General features: G+C 35.7%; 1 protein-coding gene across 1 annotated transcript; it reads left to right on the forward strand.

Moving 5' to 3' along the window:
- The first annotated feature begins 4601 nt into the window (after positions 1 to 4601).
- Positions 4602 to 5187, forward strand: LOC110925621. The gene is made up of 3 exons (XM_035986298.1): positions 4602 to 4607; positions 4727 to 5002; positions 5086 to 5187. Exons 1-3 carry the CDS (start codon positions 4602 to 4604, stop codon positions 5185 to 5187), a joined length of 384 nt encoding a protein of 127 aa, XP_035842191.1.
- Positions 5188 to 19313: the final 14126 nt, after the last annotated feature.

Genomic DNA, 19313 nt, shown 5'->3' on the forward strand with positions numbered 1-19313 from the left:
AGATCCCACTGCTCCTCAAAAGCCTGATTATCTAGAAGCAGTGGTTCCAGTCAAACAACAAAAGTTACCAATCAGGAGACCCACTGTTCCACCTGCTACCATCCTTTATCAAAGAAGGAAACAAAAGTAGATGGATATAATGACAAAAGAAGAAAAGGCTCAAGAAGAGTATATCATGAAGATGGTTCTTCAAACACTTATGGCAGAGAAACAAGACTCAGCACAATCTCAAGACCCTCCCAAAGTTGTCATCACCAGGCCTCAATCTCCAAATTCATCAGCAATAAAAACTTTCCCAAGAAACCCATTGGATTCAGAGATACTAAAGTGGAAGTCTGATCAAAAGACCCACGTATTGACTCTGCTCAAATCCAATGGTGAGGTGAAGCAAATATAAAGGGAAGAAGCAATTGGCTTGGGTGTTGATGATTTACAAGATCTCCTTGAGCTTTCACTATGCAGGGATGCGGATGATGAGGACTCTATGAACTTTGAATTACAATTCAAAGGTCAAGTTAGGGAACTCTTGATGAGACAATGAAAATCCAAAATAATGAAGAGTTTTGGCATCATCTGTTCCAAGGGGAGATTGTTGGGATTGAACCCTACTAAAGGAACAGTTGATTAAAGCCAAAGCTGGATCAGATTAGTGGATTCACAATAAGCAATTGTTTGCATCAGTCTTTCCCCATGAATGTGGTCTAACATCTGATATCCTCTAACTACTTCCCTTTTACAACAACTGATGATCTACAACAACTGCTGATCACCAAAGACTGTTTAAGACAAAGCACTGATGCCCAATCTACTGATGCAACTCAAGTACTGCTGAAGACTTAAAGCACTACTGAAGATACAACAGTGGAATGGAGAATCAGTGGTTTAGTTATGTTTTCTATTTGTATTATGTAAATCAGTAGTTTAGATCAGTGCTTGTATAGATCAGTGGTTATAGGTTGTTAGGAGGTTAGATGTCACTTTCATGGTGACGTCAGCAAAGATGCTTCAGTGGTTTGTTCTGTACTATAAATAGAACAGTACTCTATACTGTTCTATTAGCTCTCTTGATCACCAAGTCATTCTATACGAACATGTGAGCTCAAGCTGAGGGGGAGACTTTGTGCATGCATGCAATAGTTTTTTTTATTGTAATCAAATACAATCATTCAATTCTATGTTAAACATGTTTGCTTAAAATTGTTCTCTCTTTGATTGTGTTGAAAGTTTATTCACCTATTTCCGCTGCAATTATTTCTGCTTCATCTTCATTTTAGTTAAACAAACACAATCATATCAAACTTAGATCCTTACAAACTTACTATACATGTATATGTATTATATTTAGGATTTTTGTATTTCTTATTTTTAACTGCCAAACACAAGTTTTATTCCACACCACATCAAAAGAATTACAACAGTACCCATTAGCAAGATGCTAACAAGGCACCAACACCCAGCATGACCCATAAAACCACCCTTGACTCACCAGTACATTAATATTATACTACCCGCATCCCATCTCCTTAGAGTAATGAGAAACGTAAGCTGCTTTGTCTTTGACCGGTTGAAATAGGCATAAGAACCGGACCTTTAGCGCATCTCCCTAGGTCCAATTTCATGCCAAAACAAGGTTGTATCGCCCTTTCCAATCACACTTGATGTATTTATTGAGATCCAAATTAACTTTCCAAAACTCCTTGTTAACTGTTGTGGTATAGTCTAAACCCCGTCATTGTTGCTTGGAATTAGAGGTGCAAACGAGTCGAGCCGAACCCGAGCTCAACCAGGCTCGAGCTCGAGCTCGTTTAACATATGAAAGCTCAAGCTCGAGCTCGGCTTGATTCGAGCTTTATTTCTAATTAAACTCGAGCTCGACTCGAAGATAATTTTTCAAGCTTGAACTCGGCTCGTGCTAGACTCGTTTAGTATTTATTAATTAATTTACATTAAATATAATTATTATTGTACATATAATTTAGTTATTTTTTTCTATTTATATAAATGGTAATTATTATTATATAAATATATGTTTTATATAATATATAAACAGAAAGCTCGTTTAGGCTCGCGAGCCAGCTCGAGCTCGATAAGCAAAGCTCGGGCTCGGGCTCGTTTACTAAACGAGCTTCTTTTTAGGCCCGGGCACGAACTCGTTTAAGCTCGGCTCGTTCGAGCTTTTTTTAAGTCGAGCTCGAGTAGCTCGGCTCGTTTGCACCCCTACTCGGAATCACAATAGTACTGCCAATGTTACCGTTGCCTTAACTACTAGGGCCCAAAGTTGGGAGCCTAAGGCCTTGATACGCCACCACCAATTGGAGATCAGACCCATATTCAGTTCCTTGATGTTGATAACCGATATGCGCAACCCTCGTTTCTTCTTCGAACCCACTTTGTTTCTTGCATGTTATTATAATATTATATAGTAAATATTGTTATTGTATTGTATGTTTTTTAATAGACAGGTAAGTGCAAACAACTACATACCACTTCTACCGACATCAGTAAAATGCAAGATTATCCCTCAAATTCTCATGATGCACGAGGTCCTAATGCAAATTCTCCGAATTCTTTGATGTATTTTTTTTTCTTCTTCTCATTGGTTAGTTTTTGACTTTGACTAGGTAATGTGTACATGGAAGCTAGACTAGCGAGGATTCAGGAGAACCAAAAAAGACTACGAGAATTAGGAGTTAAAAACGTTGTGGACTCTATGACAAGTTTGGTAGACGGTAACAAAATGAAGAAAAAAACAGTGAAACAGAACACTCGTGCGGGGGATGTAGATTATATTCTAGATAACCAACAAGTTGGTAGAAGTATTGTAGTACCCAAAAAGGTAATATGATTATTCAAACTTTGTTTATTTTATTTTATGTAGAAATGTGATCTAATGAAAATAAATCTGTTTTAGCGCCACCATTCACAATATATTCCACCAATGTCCATGAGTAGAGCTGCTAATCTAATGAAACTACATTGGGTGCTTGCTCCAAATGTCTCCCAAAAGGTTCCATCTACTTCAAATGCAACAAAACCGAATAAAGAAGGAGCAAAGAGAAGGATGATTCTTGTTGATGAGGATGATGACGAGGACGAGGAAATATTTCAAGGTATTATTTTGTTAATCTTAAAGTTTATTCAATTAAAAGTACCTTTTATATTGATGTACTCTTCTATGCTTTAAGAAGGTAATAAAGTGGATATGGAAGTAGATGGTGTTGATGAAGATGATGAGCATGGAGACATGGTAGATCACAACTATTCTGTAGATGAAAACAGTGATCAAGAATAATTGCATGGCCCTGAAAAAGATAAAGCAACAGGTTCTGATTAAACTTACTAACAAATTTATGTTCTCTTTCAATAGTATATATAAGTTTTTTCGAAAGTCTAATGTTACATGCATCCCACCGATCGTCCTACTAAAAACATAAAGCAAAATTATTCTCCCACTTCCACACATCATCCCCAAACTCATCTTCACTTGTTTATTTTCACTTGCTTTAGATAGTTCGACAACATGGTGTCCAATTGTTAGTACAAAAGCTCACTATGTTGCCTACACCAACAATAGCTTGCAGTTTTCAAAAATATTGACCTTTTACTTCAGCAACTCGTTATCTATATATAACTAAATTACCATTATTATTGTGACTTCGTGAAGATGATAATACACATAGACTATGTTTTTTATATGTCTTATTTTATCAAACTTGTTTAGGTGCTCCCAAAAAGGTTAGAGGTCATACCCAAAAGGCCGAAATATGGAAACTGAACACTACCGAAAGAATAGATGTCACATTTAATGACTATGGACGACCAGTGGGGAAGAAGGCAAAGAACTTGTTCAGTATCTTGGGACACTTGTGAGGATGGCTGATCATGTATCAATTGAGTATTCTGACCGGAGAAAAGTTCCTATGAAAAATAAAGAGGATATGCATTCGCTTGTTAAGGTATGTCTTTTATCAAACATGATATGCATCCATTCATTAAGGTAAGAGGTATACGCTAATATATTGTAACTTTTTGTAGTCCAATTTTGCTATTCATCCAGACGAAACAAATCAGATTAAAGAATAGATACTCCAAAACATGGGGGGAAATGGAGAACGTGGAAAGGTTTATTAAAGTCATGTGGATATGATCCAAGCCTTACTATTGACGAAATTGTGACGCAACAAACTAATAATGACGATAGAGTGAATCCAACTCAATTTAAAGAACTTGTTACTCGATGGCTCACTCCGAAATTTCAAGTAACAATGATATGTAAATTTGATATCTTATGCAATATATATATAATTTTGAAACTAGATGAAAGAAATCCTATCATGTGTTAAATTACCATTTACTATAGACTACATGCGCTGCAAAATGATTGAGCCGCTCAAAGATGAAGGAGCCTCATGTAACCGGGACAAAGTCGTTTGCTAGACTTGCTCATGAAGTGGTATTATTCTAGTTATTTTGACATATTATTGTAAAATTTAGTTTTTCATTTCTTTTGCTAATCATTAAGCATAAATTATAGGCAACGAAGAATGATGGTGTATACCCGACCCGAGGAGAAATGTATATAACAACTCACACTCGTAAAGATGGAAGTTTTGTTGATGATAAAGTAGCTAACGTTGTGGTAATGTATTTTTATGCATTAAAATATTTTTACATATCATGTGCGTGTTCACTTTTTATAAGCTTACCTATATTATTATGTATTTAGGCTTCACTAAAAGCTATTGCAAGTGACTCTGCAAGCAAACCCATAGATTCGCATGATTTTACAAATGATGAATACTCAAAAGTTAAAGGCCCAGAGAAAAAAGGGTATGTTCGATTAGTTGGAAGAATGCCAGCCACAAAAAGTAAAGGTGATTCTTCGACTAATTCACATACTCTTCATCAGCTTCAAAGTGTTGTGAACGTTATGATGAACATTATCCAAGAACGTATCCCCGATGCAAACTTGCCTACAGTTCTTAGCAATATGAACATACAGGTACTTACATACATGTACTACTATGTTGTCTTTTACACAAATATATCTTTGTATTAGCATTTATTCCCATTAAAAATTTTTAGGTCCCTCGCATCGATTCTTCGGCTCCTAGCAACTCTTTACCTAGTAACGAATTATCATCTTCAAGAAGTGACGACATTGATGATAGAGCTGAAAACATGTGAAGCCTTGGAGGAATAGAGATAACAAGATTAATGGATTGCTTGGCACTAAGTTTTTTAGAGTATGATTCGTATCGAAAGAACGTTTTGACTTCTTTTGTAGACATTCATTTGTTTTCTAACACTTATAGTATGTTTTGTTTGAACTTTTAGTTGAAGTTATGACATTATTATTTTGCTACATGTTTTCATTTTTATTTCTATATTATACCGTAAATAAATAACAGCTAAATTAATGATATGTGTTGGTGCATATGTCTGTCGACTTCGTCTTGTATCGAGTCTTGTATTTGATTAGATAGATTAGGGCACGAAATACGAGAAATATGTGAATGTAACCATTTCGCACGAAATGGAGATGGCCATTTCGCATGAACCATCTCGTACGAAATAGTATGCCTATAAATACGTGTCTAGGTCATTTCGTTTGGAAGGATCTGATTCCGGTGCCGAGGTGCTGCCGAAGTGTCTCCAGGCTGTAAAACGTTGTTATATCAATAAACAAGACACTTAAAGTGTATATCAAGCTAATTCAAAGTCAATACGTTTGTTTTCGCCTCTCGTATTGATTAGAACTCTTCTGAACGACTCGTTTTGGTCGTAAAAACGATCCTACAAGTGATATCAGAGCTCAGGAGGAAGAGTTCTTACCGAATTCAGCTTGATTTCATCTAAATTCTGACTTCTACACCTTCTTTTTCAAAATTAAGCAAGATTTTACGGTTAAAACGGGCTAATTTTCACATATAACGTGCAAAACAGTGTTTTAACGAATCCTTGAAAGAATTAGCCCTAAAATCAACTTAAAACCTGATCAGTTTGACAAAAACATGGCCGATTGGATGACATCAGCATCATTTCGCACGGATTGAACCTTCCATTTCGCACGAATTGAAGTTTATGGTCCATTTCGCTTCAAAGATTGTCATTTCGTACGAAATAATTCATTTCACTTGAAAGTAAGTTCATTTCGCACGAAGTGAGTATAAGAGTCCATTTCGTTTGAAAGTTGTGCATTTCGTACGAAATCATCCATTTCGCACCAAGTGATCCCATTTCGTTTGAAAGTGGCATTTAGTTTCAGATCCAGTTCGTTTGAATTTGACCATTTCGCTTGAAAGTGTCTGAATTTGAGAAATTTTACCGAAATATGGAAGAAGAATTTTACAACGCATTTGCTACTGCCCCGAGTACTCCTGTTACCATTGCTCAGAGTGTAAACATGGGAAATGAAACAGGAACGTTACAGAAACCTCCAAAATTGATGGGCATTGAAGAATATTATGGTTGGAAAGACCGATTCGAAAATTGGTTTCAAGCTAATCATTTGAGGTATTGGGAATGTATTGAAAAGAAGTATGTTAAACCTCGTACAGATGTGGGAGTTAACAAAACTATTTCTGAATTGTCGGATAAAGAGAGAGATATGTATAAAGCTGAAAAATGATGATTAGTCTATTTCAGCAAGCTGTGAAGGAAGACATTTTTATATTACTTCAACATGTTGGTACTTCACGATCGATTTGGGAAGCACTTCGAATTAAGTTTGAGGGAAGTACAGAGATGATCAGGAGTAAGAAATCATTATTAAAGAAAGAATTTGATTTGTTTACTAGCTTGCCGGGTGAAACTACAAAGAAACTGATTGAGAGATATTGCCATTTAGTGCGCTCAATGTAAACAAAGATCGAGAAGAATGGGTTGACAAACTAGCTGATGCTTTACCTCAGAAAGAATGGGGTACATATCTGATGATCTTAAAGAACACTGGAGAATATGATAAATTGACAATTTCTCAGTTCATTGAAAAACTTGAAGGACAAGATCTTGAACAACAAAAGATTGCTAGAATGAACAATCCAAGTGGTCAACAAGACATCAAGATGTATTAGAAAGCGAGTGTTCAGAATGTTGAAGCAAGTCCGAAGGTCCAAACTGCTTTCAGTGCAGAAAACTCATCCGGATCAGTCAATCAAAGTCCAATCAGCAACAGTGGATTTTCTTCATACTCGAGTGTTAGTCCGAATGTTTCAATCTCAAGTCATCAGTTCCAAAGTTCAAACAACAGTAATGATCATGTGTTACATTGCAACATCGCGTTGCATCTTCAGAACGGTCAAAATTTCTCTGAAGAAGTTGCTAAAGGTCATATGGCATTATTAGCTACAGTGTTAGAATCATATGAGGGTTTGGTTGAAGGAAGGATCGGAAATCCTATGTTGACAAAAGAGGATTACGATCAGATCGATGCAGAGGAAATGGAACATATGGATACTAAGTGGTGTTTAGCGAGTGTTTTGAGGAGAGCTGAGAAATTTAAGCTGATTAAAGGAAGAGCTGACTTCCGTGATGCTAATGTTTCTACTTTAGGTTTTGATAAATCTAAAGTTACTTGTTTTCGATGCAGGGAAAAAGGACATTTCAAGAGGGAATGTACCAATCGAGAAGCAAGTGGAGCTCAGAATCCGTTCGGGAATAATGATTATTATCAGAAAACTATATATCAACAAGTTTCTCAACAACCATCATCATCCAATGCTATTGAAGATGGAAAGAAGAAAGCTTATCTGGTTAATCAAGATGATGAAAAAATGGCTGAAGGTTTTAGCTGGGACAAATATATTCCGGCTGATTCCAAGCTTGGAGCTTTCATTGCAGAAAGAGTTCAAGAACCAGATTTGATGAAAGAGTGGATGGATATGTTTGCTAAAGACGAGAAAAGTCAAGATGAAGAGTCTGTCTCTTCAGAAGAAAGCTCAGAAAAGACAACAGTCTTTGATCAATCATCAACTGATAGCAGTGATGATGAAGAAGAAATGCATATAAACATTGGAAAAACTCAATTATCTCCTGAAAGTTTTAAATTTTATTTTGCAGATAGATTGGAGAAGCTAAAGGAGAAACAAGCAGCAAAAAATCAGAAAAAAGTAAAATGCGAGAATGTTGCTCAGGAAGAGAAGCATGAACAGAGTGAAGAAGTTAAAGTTGCTGAGAAGGTGGTTGATGTTGAGAAGATAGTCGAAGTTGAAAAAATTGTTGAGATCACGAAACCTTGTTTAAAATGTTTGGAACCTTGCAAACATTGTAAAGAGAAAGACAAGAAGTATAGTGAGCTTGACAAGATGAAAGAAAAATTATTGTTCGATGTTAATTACGTGAAAGAATCATATGATGTGTTGAACAGAACGGTGAATAGTTTGCAAAAGACAAATTCCGAAAGAGAAGATGCATTAACCATGATGAATGCAGTGATGATGTCTAAACAAAAGGCTATCAATCACTATATTGAAGAATGTGCAAAGTTGAAGCAGGAGTTGGAGACGGAAAAGATAGAAAATGAAAGAATCAGACGATTGCTGCAAAGTTATTCAAGTTCTTATTATTTGATTGATAGAATTTATCCAACTTTTGCAGGTTTTGAAGCATTTCAAGATGAGAAGCCAAAAGAGAAGGATACTGGTAAGAAACAAAGTGTCAGTTATAACAAGTGTCCGCCTCCGATCTGGGAAGGTTATTCTCCCAGAAAACCAAATGAGGAGCAAGTCAAAAAGGCTATCAGTATAAAACTAAAGTCTGAAACAACTGATGAGTTACCAGAAAACATTGACGTCACGTTCACATCGTCTGACACTGATCATGAGTCTGAGTTAATAAAGAAAGTGGTCGATCAGGTGTTGGATAAAGATGAGGAGTCAGAATCAAAATCCGAATCTGAGACTTCGAGATCATCAGTTGATAGTCCAAAATCATCGGTTAAAAGGGTTTACAATAAAGAATTTCTGTTATCAAAATCTAATTTGAATGACGAACCAATCAAAGTGGCATACAGTTTGAATGATTCAGACAAATTATTTTCTGATGATGAATTTCCAATAAGAGGTGTTAAATCCGAAATGATTAACAAGGTTTTCAAGTTAACAGAAATCAAATTATTTCTAAAATAAAAGATGTAAATCTTGCTGAAAAGCCTAAACCTTACACCTCAAGAGTTCAACAAAGATTAAACAAGAAAAAGGGTTACAGTTCTGGTTCTGGTTTTCAAAAGAAACCAAACCATAACAGTAATTTCAAAAAGAAAGGATTGGGAAAATTTCTAAAACAAAAACAGTACTTGTTTCAGGGTTAAGTTCTGAAGAAGAGAAGAAAAGCTCATTCTGGAAGCAATCGAACAAAGCATTTCTTGTAGAAAAACAAAAGTTTGAAAGGAATGGAGCTGGTTACAAAGGGAAACAAGAACCTGTTACCGATGTCAAGAAGTTGGTCACATCGCCTGGAACTGTCCAATGGCTACCAACACAAAACAGGAAGTTGTTTCTAAACTCAAAGAAAAAATTGTTGATAAAACCGAACCACCAATTGAAAAATTCAAAGTGTTTAAAAATTCAACATATGAAGTTGGTGAATGTTCGAAAAGATTTTACAAAAGAAGAGTGAATCTTAACAACCAAACGTGGGTTGTTAAGAAATCAGATGTGAAATCTGGCGATGAATCTGACTCGTCAAAGTCAGAGGAGCCACAAGTTGAGGTAAAAAGAGAAAATCCAGTACCGCCAATGGATGATGTCAATTTTTCACCATTGCGGGCTGAAAATTTAAAATCAAAAGTTGGTATAGTGGAAATTTCGAATCAATTCTATTCTGAAAAGAAAGAATTTGATGTCGAAAAAGCTTTTAATGGAAAAGTGAAAAATATTTTTGAGAAAATGGTCGAGGGTAAGGCCAAAGGGTGAAAGATTTTTATGAAGAATAAAGGAATGTTCATACCCCGAGTGAAACTGAGAAGGTCAGATCCAAAGCTGGTCAGGCTTGGGTGTCTGTATTCTTTACATAAAATCCTCACTTGCCGGAGCTCCCAAGTTGGTAATCGTTGAGCAGGAATCGGCATCTTTCCTGAAAATGTTTGTTTGAAAAGCCTATATGTGGTAAAACTTAAAATTGTCATATTTCATCTTATAAGTAGTATTGTTCAAGTGAACAAACAGGTGTTTGATCCTACAAGTGGTTAATCAAGGTCATTAAGTTGAACTTGATTTAACTTTCATACAAATGGTTGGAGAAACAATGTGATGAATGTATCCCCTATCCTACAAGTGGTAAATTTCAACAAAAAGTATTTTCCGGAAAAACCACTTTGATTAAAACAAACTTAAGTGTTTTAAAATCATAATGGGTAAATAGTTTGTTGTCAGGGGGAGTTCTGATTGTTTATGCCAAGCGGATGGAGAATTGATGCTTGAAAATCAGTTTGTCAGTTTATTTATATAGCTTGTTTTCAAATTTTCCTTGAAAATCAAAAATTGAAACATATTTTTGATTTTAGGAGGAGTAAAAATTTTAGAAATTTCGAAAATTTGAAAAATCCAAAAACATGATAAAATCTAAAAGGCCAAAAACATTTAAAAAATTCAAAAAGAGTTTCATTGTGAAAAAGAGGAAATGATAGTACATCAGTGGACTATCACAGCACGCTAAAGAATTGGTAAGTCAAATGTGATAAACAATATCACTGAGATATGCCAATAGGTTTTTATACATTCAGTAGATTGTTTTCGAGATATAAACCTAAATATCATAACTTACTTATCTCGTGGGGAACATCTCTCGGATATATGGGTAACCCCCGAAATCTTGTTTGAAGGGCTTTCTATTTCAGTCATACTAGGTCTTTGTGCGTGATGATATCTGGGGTATTATACCAGGACTTCTGATTTTGCGGAAGCAATAGCCTAGTCCTCGTATAATACTTTGCACTGCTTTAATCTTAAAGCCAACCCTCAGCATAAAAAATGATGAAACATTGAAAATGCTAATCATGTGTTGTTGAAGAAAAGATCCCCAAACGGGACACACCTAAAGTCGAGCCATCATCTCTTTGTCTGAACGGAAGTTCTAACCTGAGCTCTCATGGTCTCGCATTTACCTGTTTACAGATATCATTAGTGTACATTCACCTGTAAGACTGAATATAGAAGTCTGGATACGGGAGTATATTCTGAGGTGGTACACGCGAATAAGTTTAAGTGCTTAAAACACTAAATTCCTATCTCGAAACAGTTGAACTTTGTATGAAAATTTAAGTGGATCAATATACTGACAATCTAAGTGAATTGTTTAGAACTTAAAATGTTTAAAGCTTAACGGTGTTAGTGATTTGTCTTAAAAACTGATATGATCCTCTTTCACAAAAACTCACAAAAATAGTGTCTGTAAATATTTCTTTAACTACATTTTATTAAAACCAAAAATTCAAAAAGATTTTATTTCATCTTATTTTCGACAACTGATGTTGAAAAGCTGATTTTCAAAATTCCGAGTGCTATACATGATGAATAACAGGTGAGGGGGAGTTTATTTGAAATGAGAAAAGATTTCGTAATGAAAATGTCAAATCTGAATGTTATTTTTACAAGTGGTTATCAGAAATTTTATATGTTAAATCATTTTGAATAATATCTGCATGTGGTATATAAATTTGTCAAATTTTAAATTTGTGAGATTTATTGTGAGGTAGAGTTTGTGCAGGTTAAAGCCAGGTTCCGATTCCTGTGGTTTTTTTTTGCTTTAAGCCTGAGCAGAATTTAAGCCAGATCATGATCCTAGAACAAGAGTTATTCCAGACTGCGATCCCAGTTTGTCGAAAGGGGGAGTCTGAAGATGCAAGAGCCAGTCTCTAATTCTGGATCAACATTCAAGGGGAAGTTTAAATGATAGAGAGTCAGATTTGAATCCTGCTGTTCACGCAAGCTGCTGATAACTGAAGAACTTAAGGAATCAAGAGATCTGATCAAGAGAAGATAGAGACAGATTGGGATTCTGGAAGAGAGAGAGAGAAGAGATAGAGATTGAGGATGCTTACAATGGAGAATACTTTGGAGAGAGCGAGAAGACTGATAAAGACTGAAGACTTTGAAGACTCGACCCTTTCGTCAACATCCAAGGGGGAGTTTGTTGGTGCATATGACTGTCAACTTTGTCTTGTACTGAGTCTTGTATTTGATTAGATAGATCATGGCACAAAATACGAGAAATATGTGAATGTAACCATTTCGCACGAAATGGAAAAGACCATTTCGCACGAAATGGAAAGTCCATTTCGTACGAAATGGAGATGGCCATTTCGCATGAACCATCTCGTACGAAATAGTATGCCTATAAATACGTGTCTAGGTCATTTCGTTTGGAAGGATCTGATTCCGGTGCCGAGGTGCTGCTGAAGTGTCTCCAAGCTGTAAAACGTTGTTATATCAATAAACAAGACAATTAAAGTGTATATCAAGCTAATTCAAAGTCGATACATTTGTTTCTGCCTCTCGTATTGATTAGAACTCTTCTGAACGACTCGTTTTGGTCGTAAAAACGATCCTACAATATTAATAGGATAAATGTTTGTAGTGGCATTTTATTTTGTGGCAAAAATTATGTGTCACTAAAAGTAGTATATATACATTACTAGGAATAGTTTTTACTGGCATAAAAACTTTTTACTGGCATAAAAACTGTGCCACAAAAAGTTTGTTTTTTTATATTGTGGCTAAAAGAAAAGTGCCACTAATAAATAAAAAAATATAGAGGCACGCTAAAAAGTGCCACTAAAGCCTTTTAGTGGCACTGCTTCTAGTGACATTTTTTTTGTGTGCCACTCATTCCTTAAGGGGTCTTTCATGGCATTTTTATGGATTTTTGTTGCACTTTTTGTGTGTCACTAAATGACAGTTTTTTTGTAGTGCATGTTCACCGTTTTCGCATGTAAACATTTTTGCATGTTCAATACATTCCGCATGTAATAATTTCGCATGTATACTCACATGGTAATACATTAATTGACCTTACATGTATTTACTTAAAATACAGCCATATATCATGTACGAGGATAACTACACCGACAACCAACGGCTAAACGTATTTACCTCAAATCTTGAAGACATCTTACAGAAATATGAGGTATAAAAACTTGGATTAGTTAACCTTTTGTTTATTCCAGTACTTCAAGGTGACCATTTCTATTGCATGTGCTTCCACATGAAAACCGGCCAAGTTGAATTAATTGATAACTCAGCAGTTGAACAAGTGTTTGATGATAGATACAAAGGGCTTCCAGACGACACCCTGGTAATACCAAATTTGTTCATATCCATGTTATAATGATGTAAAACTACTAACACAATGTTGCTTTGTTACAGAAAAGGGTACTGGTTTTATACCTAAAAAGGCCTTAAAAACTACAACAACTATCAAACAACTTGAAGAATCCGCTATAGAATGAAAAGAAAAGAGATGGAGTGGAGAACTATTACTGACGGTGTAGATTGTGGAGTGTTTACAACGCGACATACGGAAACATATAAGGGAAAAACACCTTGGACATCTGGATTTGTGAAAGAAAATGAGGTAAACAATAGACAAAATTCACAACTCCATCTCCTGAGACACAGATATCTTAGTAAGATTATTCGATCTGAGTACAATCTAGAGCGTCAAAGAATAATTAAAGAGACAAATCCATTCGATAAAAGGCTGGACATAAACACATTTATGAAAGATTTGGAGAAAAAAATCCCAGCCAGGTTGAATGGATACTTTGGAAAGCCAGTATAAACTTGTCTATGTTGGACTATTGTATGTATTACAATAACTTTTTATGTTGAAATCGCATGTTTGAAATATGAGAAACATGACATGCGAAAATATATAATATGTGAAATAGGGGAAAACATAACATGCGAAATTAATTTTTATATCATAACATAACATGTGAAATAGGGGAAAGGTACAAAGATACAAGTACAAATTTGGATGTTTTATTAGATAACCACTTGAAAAGGAAAAAGTACAAAGATACAACAAACACAAACTCATTCTAAAGATGAAAGAAACTTCATTTTCATGTCTATCGAGCATCTTAAAATAGTTATTGCACCCGCAAGGTCTTTCAACTTCTTCTCTTCCCTCTCACCCAGATTAACCATGAAGATCACATCGATTTCTCGAAGACTACTCTCTTGTATCTGAGAAAGCAAGTTCACTGTTGGTGCATGCATCTGTCGACTTCGTCTTGTATCGAGTCTTAGTCTTAGATTGTTAGATCAGGGCGCGTTTTACGAGAAAACAGGATATTGTATGTGTGTTTAGATATAGGCTCTAGTGACATAGGAATAGATCCGCTTGTATGTCACCTGATAGATCCTCTTAAACGTACAATGGAGGTCCGCTTATTCGGACATGTCCATTGAAGCGAATCTCCTAGCACTATATATAGGTCATTTAAGCGAACCAGATAAAAAACGGTTCTTGAAAACTGTACCGAAGTGCTGCCGGTCCAGGATTTGAATGTAAACTGTCAGAAATCAATGCAAATAGAAGTTTAAAGTGATTTGCTAGCTGTTCCTAAGTCAAATACTTATTTTCCGCATCTGTATTTGATAGAATATCCTCTGAACGACTCGTTCGGGTCGAGACATGATCTTACAAGTGGTATCAGAGCTTCAGGAGGAGGAGTTCTGCAGAGAATAGCTGGAATTCGTCTAAATTTCTCACTTCTACACTTTCTTTCTTCAGTTCAGAAAGTTTCTCCGGTCAAAATCAGCTCAAAATTTCAAGGATTGTGCATAATTGGATAGAGATAAACCCTGGAAAGTTTGATGTTAAAATTCGGATTAAAAATGGGTCAAAATTGCTCGTGAACAGGTTCCGCTTATACGCACACTTCATAGTTCCGCTTCAAAGAACTTGGTAGATCCGCTTATTGTTACATTTGTTAAAGAGGTTCCGCTTCAAAGTTCGAAGGTTCCGTTTCAAAGTTCAAGAGGTTCGCTTCAAACTTCATAGATTCGCTTCAAAGAACAGGGTAGTTCCGCTTATTGTTACACTTTTCAGAGAGTTCCGCTTGTCTGAACCAATAGGTCTGCTTGATTGAACAACATTCAGGTCTGCTTCGTTGAACATCATTTAGGTCCGCTTCATTGAACAACATTCAGGTCCGCTTCGTTGAACATCATTCAGGTCCGCTTCGTTGAACATCATTCAGGTCCGCTTCGTTGAACATTATTCAGGTCCGCTTCAGTGAACAACATTAGGTCCGCTTCAGTGAACATCAAGTAGATTCGCTTATTTGAACCTAGTGGTTCCGCTTATTTGGTTTACTAGGTTCCGCTTGTGTGTACTCAGCAGTTTCGCTTTTGTGAACATAGGGTTCCGCTTATAAGGGCTGTTGTGAAAATTGATAAAAATTTGAAAATGGACGAGGAATTTTTCAACGCATTCGCTACTCCGGTTACACCGATCACTTTTGCACAAAATACAATGCTCGAAAATGAAACGGGTACAATGCAAAAACCACCCAAACTCATAAACATAGAAGAATTTAAAGGTTGGGAAGGTCGTTTTGAGAATTGGGTAAAAGCTAATTACCTAGATGCTTGGGAATGTGTCGAGACAAAATATGTTCGACCGATGAATGATGATGAAGAGCCCCTCCGATAAAAGATCTAAGTGCTGATGCTAGAAAGAAATACAAAGATGAGAAAATGATGTTAAGTCTTCTTCAACAAGCAGTGAAAGAGGATATAATGGTGCTTTTGCAACACAATGGAACTTCATATTCGATTTGGAAAGCTTTAAGGTCAAAGTTTCATGGTAGTGAAGAAATGGTCAAAAGCAAGAAATCGCTTCTAAAGAAAGAATTTGATCTGTTTCACGGGTTAAAGAATGAAAGTACGAGAGAGATTATCGAAAGATACTGCAATTTGCTTGCTAACATGAAGAGATTGAGTATTGAGAAAAACAATGAAGAGTTGATCGAAAAACTTGCTGATGCTTTGCCATATGAAACTTGGGGCACATATCTTATGATGTTAAGAAACAAGAAAGGTTTTAGCAATTTGACACTCAGCAAGTTCATTGAAAAAATCGAAGCTCAAGAAATGGAACAACGAAAAGTTATTCGAATGAAAGATTTTGATGGTGAACAGGATATTGGGTTATACTATAAAGCAGGGGTGAATGAGAAATCATCAAATCTATCTCTGAAATTTGAAACTGCCTACAGTGTCAAAAATTCATCTGAAAGCTCATCTAAAGGATCAAGCAGCAAAACTAGTTTTACATCATTTCCATCTTTTGATCCAAACATTTCTGCTACGAAAAATGGGAGAAAACTTCAATGTAGCATTGTTTTAAATCTTGAAAATGATCAAGATTATTCTGAAGAAGTTGCCAAAAGTCAAATGTCTTTATTAGGAATGGTTTTGGAATATTATACTTGTTTTGTTGCAGGTCGTATTGGGAATCCAATGTTAACCAAGGAAGATTACGACCAGATAGATGCTGAAGAGATGGAGCTGATGAACATAAAATGGTGTTTGGCTAGCGTATTAAGGAGAGCTGAGAAATTTAAGCAGATAACGGGGAGAGATGATCTTCGTGATGCTAATGTTTCTACTTTAGGTTTTGATAAATCTAAAGTCACTTGTTTTCGTTGCAGGGAAAAAGGTCACTTCAAGAGGGAGTGCACTAATCACAAAGCAAGTGGAGTTCAAAATCCTTTCAACAACAACAATGATTATTCCAGAAAAGCCATCTACTATCAAGTTGCTCAATCACCATCACAACAACATCAACATCAAGCACAAACTGCACATGGAAGACCCATAATTGAAGATTCTGGAAAGAAAGCATGTGTGGTTAATCAAGATGAAAAGAAGTCATTCAACTGGGATAAATATATTCCAGATAATGTGAAAGCTTGTTTGATTGATCAAGAAGATGAAAAGCTACCAGAGGGTTTTAGCTGGGAAAATTTTACTTGGGATGATTATATTCCTGATCAAACTAGAGCTTACACTGCTTTCATGGCAAAGGTTGAAAGTGATAGTGATGATGATACTGAGTATTGGGCAAGAAAATTCAAAGCTTATATGAAGTTGATCGCCGAAAGTGATAGTGATGATGATAAAGTTAAAAAGAAGAAGAAAAAGGTAAAAACACCAATCAGCAGTGATGATGAAGATATTTTTGTAAACAGAAGGCAAAAGATGAAAGAGGTTCCAAAGTTTAAAGTTAATGCTGAAGTTAATGCTAAAAAGATTCCTCTGATTTGTGAAAACTGTGAGATTTTCAAGAAGAAAAACAGTGAACTGATTAATAACATAAATCAGTTAAAAGAATCTTATGATGTTCTAAACAAGTCCATAGATCAATACAATCAATCAAGTGAAGAACAAGCAATAGCAATGAAGACACTTCAAGGAGCATTCATGATCAAACAAAAAGTTTTGAACAATTACATCGAGAAGTGTGCTGCTTTGGAACAAAAGCTTGATCTGCAAAGAATTGAAACTGAAAGAGTTAACCGTTTGTTAAAAAGTTACTCATGTACTTCTTATGTCATTGACAGGATTTATCCGACGGTTGAAAGTATGAAGGCATGGGAAGATGATGAGGTAATTGAAGAAAAGGAAGCTAAAAAATTGCTGATGAAAAGACTTTGGAAAAGAAGAAGAATGACACGAAGAAAAAGATTGACAAGAAAGATTCTGGTAAGAAACAAGGAGTCAGTTATAACAAGTGTCCACCCCCGCTGGAAAATGGATATTTGCCAAGATACCCAAAAGATGAAAGAGTCAAAAAGGCAACGAATTTACAGTGGGAGTCGGAGTCGTCAGTCAATTTACCAGATAGTATTGACGTTGTGTTTACATCGTCTGACACTAATCAACAGTCTCAACTGATGAAGAAAGTCGTGGATCATGTGTTAGAAAACGATGAAATAGAGAAGTCAAAGTCGGAGTTCGCGTCAGAGTCAAAGTCTGAGTCAAGCACTCCATGTCAAACAGAAAAACAGGGCAAAATAGTTTATGATAGAAAATTTTTGTTATCAAAATCTAATTTGGATGATGGATTCTTCAAAGTTGCATACACTTTGAATGATTCTGACAAATTATATTCTGATGAGGAATTTCCAATAAGAGGTGTCAAAACTGAATTGATAAACAAGGTTTTCAAACTCACAGAAATTAATATTTCTGAAATAAAAGACTTATGTCTTAATGAAAAACCAAGACCTTACACCTCAAGAGTGCAACAAAGATTGAACAAGAAAAAGAATTATAGTTCTGGTTCAGGTTTTCAAAAGAAATCAAACCATAACGGTAATTTCAAAAAGAAAGGGTTAGGTTTTACTCCTATAGAAAAATGAAAAATATGTTCGTGATTTTAAATCCAAAATGTCATTTGTTTCAGGCACATCAACTGATGAAGAAGAAAAGACAAGTTTCTGGAGGGAATCAAATAGTGAGTTTCTTGCAAAGAAGCAAGACGAACAGAAGAAAGACACAAGAACCTGTTTTCGGTGCAACACTGTTGGACATATTGCCTGAGACTGTTCTAAGGCAATACAATCAAAACAGGGAGTATCTCGTAAACTTCAGAAAAGAGTAGTTGAATTCGAACCACCAATTGATAGAACAAAATTGTTTCAAGATTCTACATTTGAAATTGGTGAGAGTTCGAACAAGTTTTACAAGAAGAGAGCTAAATCTGACAACCAGAAATGGGTTGTTAAGAAGGTTGGTGAAAGCTCTAGCAATGATTCTGATAGGTCAAAATCAGAGGAGCTATCTTCAGGCGATGAATCTGACTCCACAAAGTCAGATGAGCCACAAGTTGTTTCAAAATGTGAAGATGTATTAAAAGATGAAAAATCAGTTCCGATTGTGAATGATGAGGAGTTTCCATCACTTCGGGCTGAAATTATAAAAAGAAAATTGGTAAAATTGAAATTTCTAACCAATTTTATAATGATAAACAGGAATTTGATGCTGAGAAGGTCTTTAACCCCAAGGTAAAACATATCTTTGGAAAAATGATTGATCGAAAAGTCAAAGGGGTTAAAGAATTTTATGAGAAGAAAACAAAGAAAGAAAAGGTTGAAGTATCCCTGGTTTGTGACTGGGATAGTACATACTACGAACAGTAAGTTTCAGGACTTGCCGGAGCTCCCAGGTTGGTAAGCGTGGAGCATGAATCGGCATCTTTCTTGAGTTTCTTTGGTAACGTCAATCATACAAACAGTAAAGAGGTTTGTTTATGTTTGTTGGTTATAATTACAAGTGGTTAGACGATTTGATTGCATA

Source organism: Helianthus annuus, chromosome 17, assembly GCF_002127325.2.
Source record: "Helianthus annuus cultivar XRQ/B chromosome 17, HanXRQr2.0-SUNRISE, whole genome shotgun sequence".
Lineage (NCBI taxonomy): Eukaryota > Viridiplantae > Streptophyta > Magnoliopsida > Asterales > Asteraceae > Helianthus > Helianthus annuus.